Below are 12,827 nucleotides of genomic sequence, written 5' to 3'. Positions count from 1 at the left end.
GGACGTGGGGGATTCTGATGAGTGATGATCTTGAATCTAAAATACCAACACTTTCTCCGTGTCTGTCTTTCTGTCTCTCTTTCTGTCTCTCTTTCTTTTTTCTAGATTTTCACATATGGTCCTGTCATAGACTGAGTTTGGTGACTTCTTGGGCAATACTTTTTTTATAGTTCACATACTTCAGAAGCGTAACAATATCTATTTATTCAATTTATCTATTTGAATGATTTTTTATGCTTTTTTCATTTATAACCTCACCTTATGGAGATACTTTAATAATTCAGTTTTATGGCCCTTTAGAATGATAAACTTGGTTGTTCTGGAAAAATGTGTGTAGGTATTAGAATGGCCTACACCATGATAACAACCTCTTTAAAATTACTTTTGTATTTCCTTGCATTAGCTCTGATTTGTTCTATTGTTAATATCTACTGAATGATATAATTTCACTCACAAAGGGGAACATATTTACAGTATATTTACATTTACATTTTTGGAAATTTTGCAAACGCTCTTATCCACAGCCACTCACAAATGTGCTTTGTCATAAACTTCTTGAATGCATCTTAACCAGTACAGCAGGTCACATACTGTCCTTAACTTTACTTCATTATTTATAATATTTTGTTTAATATGAAACATAAATGCTAAAATATAATAACTTCAATATAAGGATTTATGTAAGTATGTTTGTTATGTAAACTAAGGCTGCAGATAAAGAACCATATCGTGCCCATTTGACTTTTCTCTGTGCTCTCTTATGACACAGATATTTTTTACAAAAAGGGCATAAACCTAAATTGATTTAGCCATCAAACAGGGCAGAAGGTTGCATGCACTTCCTCTAAAACACATAAAATGCCTTACATGGTCAACCAAGCCATTTTTGAGGGTGCTTTATCATACACGGAGGACTATGATAATCACTTGATTCCACACACTACACATAGGCATTATGGAGGTCATTATATTACTGGTGAAATGGGTGTGCATGGTTCCTGGGTTCCTGGGCTCCTGAGTTCCTGGGTTTCTGGGCTATGAGCAGAACAGCTGGCATGTGATCCAGTCTGCTGAATGCCCTTTTGTGCCATGGACAGTGTAATTACTGGCCTCTTAAAACTTAGGATAAGTTAATCAAGTCACTCTGAGCAGGCAGAGTCCTGAGAGACTCGTGTTTACTCTGAAGAAGTGAAGCAGAGGCAGAGGCACTCCCCCGACACACGGTGAAACTCATCCCCTGGATTAAGACTCAAACACACCTTTTGTCCCGTAACAAGCGCTCCTAGAGGTGCCGAAAGGATCAACCATTGCCTGACAGTATAGATTAATACACACAGTGACATCTGCAGCTCAGAATGGGGTTTTCAGTTCTGCAAACATATGCTTTTATTCCAAATGTAAATTCACAAAGACTCAATTATAACCTCCTGATCTTTAGTATTAATGTAATTCAATCAGTTTCAAAAAGTATTCTTAGTTATAATAGAAATGAATACATGTATTATAAAGATATTGTTTGACTATGTTGAACTGTGTAAATCAAATTTTTGTTTCCTTAAAATACTTTGACAATACCTTAAAACATTATTACTAAGTGATCTACATTTACTGATTTATACTACCGAACAGCCATTGGATCTTAACCATTAGACTATTAGATCTAACCCCCCCCCCCCCACCCTTAATTCTCAATATCACAACAATGCAAAACAAACACTGTTGATATTAAACTTTCCCCCCAAAGCACAATTGAGATTGGGTGGGGGCAGGGGTGTTGTGTGGTAATAAGGGGGGGTGTCCTGGAGTCCTAATTAATTATGCAAGCTGGGTCTAATTATAATGCAGCGAATGGCTGCGTGGCAGAAGGTGCGAGGCGCTAAGGCTGGTAGATTTGCATGCTAAGTGGGCAGGAGGGGGAAGTGACTAATGCATGCTAATGTGTGCATGGACGAAGTGCTTTAATTTTGGCTGTTCGCAGCTGTTCACGGCTGTTCACGGCTGTTCGCGGCTGTTCGCGGCTCAGTCTGTACGGGGTGAAGAGTTGACCGAGTGGACACAGTTGAAAGAAGAAATATGAGGTGCACAGCACGGGTGTCCAACTAATGGACTGAATAATTATACCAACTTAGTGGAAAGGTTGAAAGAGAATGAGAGAGACAGAGAGAGAGAGAGAAGGACTTTGTGGAAGAGGTGTCTGTGAGGAAGGTACTAGGGATTAAAAAATATGATTAAAGAAATTCTGAGGAAGCGGATGTCTCTCTGCTCTGAAACACTGGTATTTCCTTCAAAATGGAGGACACAAAGCCAGACAGTCACATATTCTGAATACAGGCCAATGGATGTCACTTCATTTCTAGTTATCTTGCATTACAGTTTTAAAGTTCTTGAATTTGGATGCAACAGCTTAATTTTTGTCTCCTTCATTTGTTCAAATACTCTCATGCTGCAAATCTGTCTCCATAATAAGAGGCTGTTAAAATACAATCCGTCAATCAGTAAAGACAAATGTAGGCCATTTTGGTATAATTGCAATAGACCCTGTATGTGCATGTTCCAGTGTGTCTTTCTGTTAGTTAACAGCCATAATAAATGTTTGTGCAGTTTCATACTGAGAACTCTCTGCTCGGCCACCATGAAGGTTCCTGACCTGTTAGCCAATTCTGTCCATCAACTATTATTAAGTCATAAAAAATAATTTCACTGCTAATGATAAGTCAGCCGAGTCTACAGTTTGTATGTGTGTCTGTATCCTAGTCTCTCCCCTCCTCTCTCTCTCTCTCTCTCTCTCTTTCTCTCTCTCTCTCTCTCTGTGTGAGAGGAGAAGAGGAGCAGAGGTTTTAGCTCAAAATCACAAATCATAATCACTCCCTGCCAATAACAATACAATATTAACGGTGCATTGCCAAAATAGCTCAAGCTAAGAGGCATGGGGCAGCATTAATGTTAAACTTTAGTTGTTAGCTGGGGCATTTCGCGAGACTGGTGCCATTCAGGACGGAGGGGGTCAGTGTCAGTGCTAAACTACCAAAAGACATTTTGGAGGTATTTTTCTTTACCATTTCTAGTATGTCCAGGTTCCTCCATAGAGTGTTACAAAATGTTGTCATATACAGAGAGGGTTTACATGGTTTAATTTTTTTAATTATTCAAATATATTTGCCCCTCTCTCCTGCTCTCTCGCTCTCTTTGCTAGAATATTAGTCCTCAGTTCTCTCTCTTCTGTCCTCCTTCTCTTACATTGGGGACTTTGGGATTGCGGCAGAGCTGGGTTGCCATAGCAGCGGTCCCATATTGCTGGACGACACACTCCTGGGATTTAAGTCTCTTCTCCCCCACTTCTAGTTTTTACTTCATCTACCTGCCTCCTCTCCATCACTCGATTCCATCCCATCTATCCCCCTAGTGCACACACACACACACACACACACACACACACACACACACACACACACATCCCATATATCCCCCTAGTGCCACCTTTGTCTACCTCAGTGAAGCGTGCACACACACACACACACACACACACACACACACACACACACACACACACACACACACACACACACACACACGTGCGCACAGACACACACCCACACACACACAGACACACACCCACACACACACCCACACCCACACACACACACACACACACACACACACACGCACACACACATGCACACACACACACGAATTCACAGCTAAGAACACACTGTCATATACAGTCATTATAAAATGTTTCAAAATGAATATAATATGCTGTAGATATACATGATTCTCTCTCTTTGCTCTGCCTGCCACAGACTCACAGACTTGCCCCATGGGAGTTTCAGGCACTGCATTGTGGGATACTGATGTCCCTTGGGCTTGCATTGCTGTTTTGAGTCCATTTTTTAAAATATACCCAGTTCAGTCAGATTTTAGTGTTGGACTTTTGGCAAATATCACCATCAGTTTTTGTTTTCTCAAATTTCCATTTTCTCATGATTATTCTACACGATTAGTTTATAGACATCATTTCGCAATGATCCACTGACAAGCTTTTCATGAAACTTTTTGTAAACCTCTTTTTAAAAACAGATGTATTAAAAGTCTGCCTTTGCCTTCTGTTCCCTACAGATTTTTCTTGAAGTTTTTCCTCAAGTGTAACCAAAATTGTCTGAAGACAGCAGGGAACCCAAGAGACATGAGAAGGTTCCAGGTATAAAACACAGCTAGTTTGCACATGAAAGTTTCATTCATAGTTGCTGTACAATAGATGCACACAAAACTACTGCCTTAAGATTAAATTTAAATTAAAATTGAAATGTAATCAAGACCTTTATACTTGAGCATCTCTTATATACAGTCATAATTAAAGTGTATCTATCACCCAGAAGCCAGACAAACAGAGCCTTGTTTTGGTTTGAGTGCATGGAGAATGTAAAAGCACTATATCTGAAAGAAAGAAAGCAAAGAGGAGGCCAGAGGGAGGCAGGAGCAGACTGTGAGATGCAAAAATCACAGGAAATCAGCCGAGATGTTTCAGGAAGTTGTCAAGATTTGAGTGATTGGCTCCAGATGGGGGAGGTCAGATTCTGTGACCCAGGAAGTACTCACTGGGGACCCTCCCGTCTCACTTCCTCCCAGCCGTCTTTCACTGCCGGAGCCCCCCCATCTGACATCTCTTCCTCTTGCCCTCCCTTGCTCCCTTCTTCTCCTCTTTCCCCATGTTTGTTTTAACTCTTTCCCTCTGACACATGCTGAGAAACGACTTCCATGAGGGTCCCACACCTCTAATCATCCATGCACAGAAGCTTGCTGCTGGGCCTGTGTTGAGAATTTACAGTTATTAATTCTGAGAATATGAAGCACACTTCTACATTGTCACCTATAAGTAGAAAACTGCATTAGCGCAGGACAACCACCCACCCCAGTCTATCTGATCAGGAGCAGTATTTCCAAGTTCCAGATTACCTTTGGCCTGCTCACGATCTGCTTTCTTCTCACTCATTTCTTCATCTTCCTCTCCTTATCCCTCAGGCACTCTCACTTTTGACCTGTTGCTCATTTGGGCAGCTATACTGATCTCATCGCATATGCTCGTAATTCTCCACATGTATCAATACTTGTATCCCACTCTCTCTCCCACCTACTGTACCATAAATTCTGCGTTTCCACAAATGCGCACACATAACATACACATGAGACTAATATCCATATTCATTGGGCCAAATGTAATCCTAGTAATGCCTTTACACATGCATGAATTATATTTATGAGCTTTGGCATGGTTAAAAAAAATTAAAAAAGCAAAACTAAGGTAACACAAGCATCATCAGTCAGTGTATCATCAAGAATCTGGAGGTGATTCACTCCACATGTTTGATGTCATTGAGGAATGGCTGGACCTCAGAGACCTCCACACTGTCTGTTGATAAACTGCAGAAGAGAGAATGAGGGAGAGAGAGAGAGAGAGAGAGAGAGAGAGAGAGAGAGAGAGAGAGAGAGAGGTGATGGGGAGACAGAAAGGAGGACAATGAGAGAGAGAGCAATAGAGGATAGATAGACCAAGAATGACCATTTGGACCAGAATGAGTAAGCAGAGAGAGAGAGGAAGGGAAGATGTAGAAAAGGTATTAAATATCATATGGGGAATGGACAAGCACTTTTTCATGACTTGTGACCTACACTGTGTCATTGTTTGAATGGAACATACCACATATTTGCAACAAATGATGGTATCCAAATACCATCTAAGGAATCTGTTTGTTTGTGTTCCCTCCCCAGGTGGTTCTCTCCAGCACTGTCAGTGTGGATGGTCATGTTCTCGCTGTATCCGATAACATGTTTGTCCACAACAACTCTAAGCATGGCCGTCGAGCACGGCGACTGGAGCCAGGCGAATCACTTGAGAACACCATGGAATACGGTGACTCTAGAAATCCCAAAGCACATGACTCTCAAATACATCCTTTACTAGCATTGAGGTGTTATGAGCAGCGCTCCTACCCCCAGCACCCCAGAACTATGCAGAACTGGTTTATTTATTTATTTTTGTCTAGTGAAGTCCTGTACATGTCAAGCCAGTGTAAATAGTTTCATGGCCTGGTGTTGAAGGCTGTGAAGGTGCACATACTACATGAATATGTTGCTGACATGTATTACATTTACATCTGTATGTTTCCACATAAACAGCAACCCCATGTATCAAAGCCATCAGTCCAAGTGAAGGCTGGACCAGTGGAGGAGCTATGGTCATCATAATTGGCGAGAACTTCTTTGATGGCCTCCAAGTGGTGTTTGGGAGCATGGTTGTATGGAGTGAGGTTAGAAATACGATCATTCAGCTGATATGTTTAGTTTGATTACAACTCTAAAATATCATCAGAATTCTGACCAATTCACTGATGATTCTAATAAATTTAATTTGGTATTATATTGATTGGTATAGTTACTATTTTTCTAAACCCAAATTGGTCATATTTACTTGTTGTAAATGTATGAATGTGTGAGATGTGGTAAAGGTTTTTTTGAGCCAATGACCTTGATTGCTATCTGCGTCTTTTTGCTTTTACCAGTTAATAACTCCCCATGCGATCCGAGTTCAGACACCACCAAGACACATTCCAGGGGTTGTGGAAGTCACACTCTCTTACAAATCCAAGCAGTTCTGCAAGGGAGCACCAGGCCGCTTCATCTACACAGGTGGGTGGTTTAACACGAAGGTGAATAAATACTCTTCAGTAGTTGTATTGGTTAATTTGCTTTTCAGTTGATCAAGGCTTCAGGTAGAACAATAAAACCATTACAACTCACTATCAACAACTTATTTTGATACAAATGTTTGTATTGTATCCATATCCATATCTGTTCCTATGTGCCACCATGTTTCAGTGTGCATGTTTCATTTCTCTCCAGCACTGAATGAGCCAACGATAGACTATGGTTTCCAGAGACTCCAGAAGGTCATTCCCAGACATCCTGGAGACCCTGATAAACTGGCAAAGGTCAGAAATCTGTTATACTCAGAGAACCTCCAAATCATATATACTTAGTCATGTGTATGTATGTCAGAAATCTGTTATACTCAGAGAACCTCCAAATCATATATACTTAGTCATGTGTATGTATGTCAGAAATCTGTTATACTCAGAGAACCTCCAAATCATATATACTTAGTCATGTGTATGTATGTCAGAAATGTGTTATACTCAGAGAACCTCCAAATCATATATACTTAGTCATGTGTATGTATGTCAGAAATCTGTTATACTCAGAGAACCTCCAAATCATATATACTTAGTCATGTGTATGTATGTCAGAAATCTGTTATACTCAGAGAACCTCCAAATCATATATACTTAGTCATGTGTATGTATGTCAGAAATGTGTTATACTCAGAGAACCTCCAAATCATATATACTTAGTCATGTGTATGTATGTCAGAAATCTGTTATACTCAGAGAACCTCCAAATCATATATACTTAGTCATGTGTATGTATGTCAGAAATCTGTTATACTCAGAGAACCTCCAAATCATATATACTTAGTCATGTGTATGTATGTCAGAAATCTGTTATACTCAGAGAACCTCCAAATCATATATACTTAGTCATGTGTATGTATGTCAGAAATCTGTTATACTCAGAGAACCTCCAAATCATATATACTTAGTCATGTGTATGTAGATTTGAATCTGTGTGTCTGTTTAGGAGATGTTACTGAAAAGGGCAGCAGATCTAGTCGAGGCTGTTTATGGAAACAGCCACAGTAACCAGGTAACAACTCACTGACGATGTATCGTGATTTATACCAAACTGTGCAATACTCTGGATCTCCAGGACACGTTTCTCCTGCCTGACCTCACTACTGTCATGTAGGAGTAGAGAGTGTTTAACCATGTAGGAGTAGAGAGTGTATAACCATATAGGAGTAGAGAGTGTTTAACCCAATTCCTTCTTCTTTCTCCTGCCTGTAGGACATTTTACTGAAGAGGGCGGCAGACATTGCTGAGGCTTTATACAGCGTCCCACGGCCCCACAGTCAGCTACAAGCTCTGCCCAGCTCCCCAGTACATGGTAGTGTGATGGGACTGAGTTCGTATCCCTCTCAGCTGGGAGTGAGCATCGGAGAGCCAGGACCAACCAGTGGTCAAGGTGACAACACAACACAAACAAGCACCTTCCGCAAGATCAACTGACTATACTACATGTAGCAATGAACAATAGTTTATATTTGACTTAACAGTGTACATAAAACTATGTGACATTAGCACAATATTTCATATGAAACTACACAAATGCTTAAAATGTGTTACTTTTGATGTTAAAGCAATGCTTTGGTCAGATATAACCTGAACCATACGTTAGTTATGTGTTATGTTAGTTGACAGATCTTTGTTGACATAATGTAATGTCGTGATACTTTCCTAATTGAGATAATAGCACAGTTACGATAATTCACTTTGTTCCACAGTGTATTTTATTTATTGTTGGATCTATTTCTATTTTTTTTACTGCTATATGTGCATGCATAATACAATAATAATACCAATTAGAAAAATAATGATAATCTAATCTATTTAGATTTTTCTTTAGATATATTCTAAAGGTTGTTCTATATGTTTTATATATTGTGTATCAATGGCATTCATGTTAACCATAGTTTGTATTTAATTGCACACTCAGATAGTTATTGGGTAGAACTATAAAAAAATGATTTTAAAGAAGTCCATGAACAAATGCCATTTGTCTCTGTGTTCTTGCCAAGGTTACATGCGTAATCCCACCAGTCTGTCTCCGCGGGGCTACCCGTCTGCCTCCACACCACAGCAGTCCAGCTACGGGTCCGGGGGGGGGATGAGTGGAGGGTACGGGGCCGTACCCATGAGCAGCCTGGGCATGCCTGGGTCCCCTGGCTTCAGCAGTGCCTCTCCAAACAGCTCTCCTTACGGCAGTAAGTGGTCTTTGTCATTGTTCTAAATTAACACCCTTCCCAAAAATCCTAATATAGTTTACAACCAGTGGTAATGAATGGATAGCATGTCGTCATCATCAACTTATTCTTGGATGATTGGGGGATCTTTGTTCTGCTAAAAGGTCTCATTCGGTTTCTAATACTTTCTTTCCTCTTTTTCAGTTATGCCATCTAGTCCCACTATACCAGGATCCAGCTCTTCCTCCTCTCTTCTGCCCTTCTCCTCCTTTCCGTCCACGGCCAAGCAGAAGAGCGCTTTTGCCCCGGTCCTGAGACCCCAAGGTTCCCCTTCACCTGCTTGTCCAACCTCAGGGGGCAACAGTTTCAGAGGTGAGATGTTACATTACCTCCCACCTTTATATGTGCATGCATAAAACCATTTCTAATATTATTATTTCTTCCTCCCTTTCCAGCAATGACAGGTCTTGTAGTTCCACCAATGTAGAGCCTGTAAAGACCTCCACATCCAGCGAATGTTCTGCTGAGACTAGTGATGTCTCTACATCCTAATGATTTGCTGCATATACTTATCAACATTCCACACAAAGCATCTGCAGCGATAGAATGATGTGAATTATAAATGATAGCAAGCAGTGGGATGTGATGATGTGATGTGATGAAGATGAAGAGTGGTGAAGACTCTGTTATGTGACAACTGGGTGAAAAGAAAGCTTTGAGGAGTTTCAGTCAGGGTGCCAGGAGTATGATGTCACCTAAAAAGGTTTCCTCATAGACACAGGCAGAAAAGAGCACATTTTCGTCTCCTTGTAACTTCTCCTGAGCTCACAGAGGCTTCACCAGTCCATCAGTCATTCAAAGCTGTTGTTCTATGCATCAGCGAACTCTGGGTCATGTGCTCAGTGGGTTCTCATCACACTCGAACAACCAGGGTTCTCATCCCTGAGAGGACTGTCCAAAGCTTTTCTAACGTTTTTCAGAGACCAAACTTCACAAAGACATTTTACAATGATTATAATGAAACATTCCATTTATAGACATGGACATTTTTATTTCATAGCTCTAAAATAAGGGAAACTTTACTTTGTATCTCCCAGGGTTGTGAACTGATGACCTCATATATTGTCTTATTTAATGAAAAATGCTATATAAGTTATTGTTTTTAGTTTAATTAATAATATAAACAACTTTTCAATCCAATTTGTAATTGTCATGAACATTTACTATGTTGTCATTATTATGTTACAATTTTATAATGAATGTTGTTAGTGTGCCATTTTTAAATCCAAGCATTACCTGGAGTTCTTTTTGTTAGAAGACAAAAATGTAGTATTTTTTTAAACAATTTACAGTGTGGCATTGTGTACTGCTCCAGGGTATTTATTTCAAGAGCACAAACATCATGTCTTGTTGTTTGATTATTTGGGTGACACCTTTTATGAGCTTTATATATTCTGAGAAAGCATGCCAGTTTTAATGCATAGTCCATACAGCAGTTATTACTGTATATAAAGCTACAGGCTAAATGTTCTAGTTCAGAAAGGCTAGTTCATAAATGCCGTGTACATAACTGATGCCAACTGAATGGTCACCAGATTCATTAGTGTGCTTTGAGCATTCAGGTGTAATGAGCAGTGCTCCATCCCCACCACCCCAGAACTATGCAGAACATGATTAGGCTTAAACTATGACTCATTATCCATTTATGACAGACTTCGTATCACCAAGCTTAGAAAAGTCAGCAAATTCAAATAAAAAATGACAATTTACAAGATTTCACTGACTAAATAAAATTTTCAACCCATTTTAATGTTTTTCTATAAAATTGTACTATTTTTAGCCCCATTGGAATTGCCAAACCCACGTCATGTGACTCTTACTGTTTCCTTCATTTCTGAGACAGAAGTCTAACAATTTGTTGCTGAACTTCATTTGTGTACTTGACATTTTTATAACCAAATAGTCACATGGTGTTGTCGCAAACCAGCTTTACAAACGCATTGGTCCAGATCTATAGTGAATAAGCCATGGGTGACAGGGGCAAGAAATATCTCTCTATGTGGGGATTAGGAAGAAACCTTGGGAGGACTCAAAAGGAAACCCATCCTCCATTAGGTGGTTCCGAAAATAGCAGTCCACATTTTACAGTTCTATTTCTATATAGTATACACAAAACATACAAATACAAATAAAATATTTTATTTACCTTCAAGTTATATAGGAAACGACAAATTATAGAGAAACTCAATGCAGCATTACCGACACTATTACCAATACTATTACCAACACTATTTCCAACACTATTGCCAACATTATTACCAACACTATTACCAACATTATTACCAACACTATTACCAACATTATTACCAACACTATTACCAACTGTTACCAACATTATTACCAACTCTGTTACCAACACTATTACCAACATTATTATATACACTCTTACCAACTCTGTTACCAACACTTTTACCAATACTATTACTATCACTATTATAAACACTCTTACAAACTCTGTTACCAACACTGTTACCAACAGTATTACCATCTCTGTTACCAACACCATTACCAACACTATTAGCAACACTATTGGAAGGTGTGATATTATTTCAAAGGGGTTGTTCACCTGTATAATCAGCAGTTTTGATTTCATATTGCATATGGTGTTCTCTTGGGTCTTTTGTTTATAGATTATCTTTTATAATGAATTTCAGATTTTACCAGTTTGATGAAAGAATCATGAAACAATGTGCACTGTGCTCAACACATTTTAGTACAGAATTAATGAAATATTTATATTCCTACAAAACAATAAAATAATTAAACTTTTATCCAAAGTAAATAATATAAAAAACTACTTTCATATGTAACATTGCTTCATGTAATGGTCCATTGGGAATAAAGCAAATGTAATTTCTCAAGGACTCTTAGCCAACAATGACAACAGGGTTTGATCTAAGGTAGTGGTTTTTCAAAGGATCTTAAGAGTCAGCTGAACACTTAGTTTTGTTCTTGTGTACACACTGATTCAAATGAATAGTCTTTCATTATATATGTATAACACAGTGAGTTCAACTATGTAGTGGCCTCCATATAGAGAGATTTCATACTGCTTCCTATTTTTGGATACCGGTAATTACTAAATTCAAATAGATTTAGATAACTAGTGATTTGCAAATGAGTGTTGCATAAAATGCAATGACTGTGCAGTGTATAGATAACTGGACATAAACACATTTTAAAGGGTATTTCAAGGGACCATAAGTACTCAGGAAATTAACATAATCTTAATTAAAGTTGATGCTGAGTTTATTAATTCGTTAGGTATTCTCAGGTTTGTAATGCAGACATTTTCAGTTCCTGTTTGATTCATGGACTTTTTGCTTACAGCCTTGTGGGTGTGAACAGAATGGTTCAGTTCAGATGACTGACATGGACTGTCATGAATATTCCACTGTTTTGTGTTAAAGAACTCCACAGGGGCCATATCATTCAGAGAGTTCTTAGGTGTCTGGTTGGATCTAAGCAGAAGACTCTTCTACGTTCTTCAGAATTCACCCTGGTGCTGGCACGTGAGGTCACATTCTCAATAAAGACCAGGGAGTCAGTTCCACCAGCAGTTGCACATGCACAAATCATCAGTTTTCACAGGTGACATGGTACACTTTGGATCATAAGTAATTCCTCTTTTTCTTTTTCACATTCCATCTGGTATTTGAGGTACTCCGGTGTTGGTTAATCATCAATGGTTGGCATCTTAAACCAAACCTGAAATCATGATGATCTGTGCCTGCATCATGTATATCATTCAAGAGTTCAACAGTTTTTCCTGATCTTACTGATTACTGTAACAAACCACTTACATACACCTAAAATACACCAAATTTTTTGACTCAATATCTGATAGTTTTCT

At 39.0% G+C, this 12,827-nt stretch overlaps 1 protein-coding gene across 1 annotated transcript in view; it reads left to right on the top strand.

Annotated features, from left to right (window-relative positions):
• The window catches only part of ebf2 (EBF transcription factor 2), a 33,562-nt gene extending 22,865 nt beyond the window's left edge, over positions 1-10,697 (top strand). Inside the window, exons 7-16 of the mRNA XM_076987215.1 lie at positions 4,117-4,198; positions 5,767-5,908; positions 6,175-6,305; positions 6,558-6,684; positions 6,898-6,986; positions 7,693-7,758; positions 7,959-8,136; positions 8,750-8,935; positions 9,119-9,286; positions 9,370-10,697. Coding sequence (XP_076843330.1) covers positions 4,117-4,198; positions 5,767-5,908; positions 6,175-6,305; positions 6,558-6,684; positions 6,898-6,986; positions 7,693-7,758; positions 7,959-8,136; positions 8,750-8,935; positions 9,119-9,286; positions 9,370-9,401 — 1,201 coding nt within the window. The 3' untranslated portion in view covers positions 9,402-10,697. The remainder of the gene's footprint in view (positions 1-4,116; positions 4,199-5,766; positions 5,909-6,174; positions 6,306-6,557; positions 6,685-6,897; positions 6,987-7,692; positions 7,759-7,958; positions 8,137-8,749; positions 8,936-9,118; positions 9,287-9,369) is intronic.
• The last annotated feature ends 2,130 nt before the right edge of the window (positions 10,698-12,827 follow it).

Source organism: Brachyhypopomus gauderio, unplaced genomic scaffold (assembly GCF_052324685.1).
Source record: "Brachyhypopomus gauderio isolate BG-103 unplaced genomic scaffold, BGAUD_0.2 sc51, whole genome shotgun sequence".
In the NCBI taxonomy this organism is placed as follows: domain Eukaryota; kingdom Metazoa; phylum Chordata; class Actinopteri; order Gymnotiformes; family Hypopomidae; genus Brachyhypopomus; species Brachyhypopomus gauderio.
The sequence above is the reverse complement of the archived record's forward strand: the minus strand, read 5'-3'. Positions and strand labels throughout refer to the sequence as shown.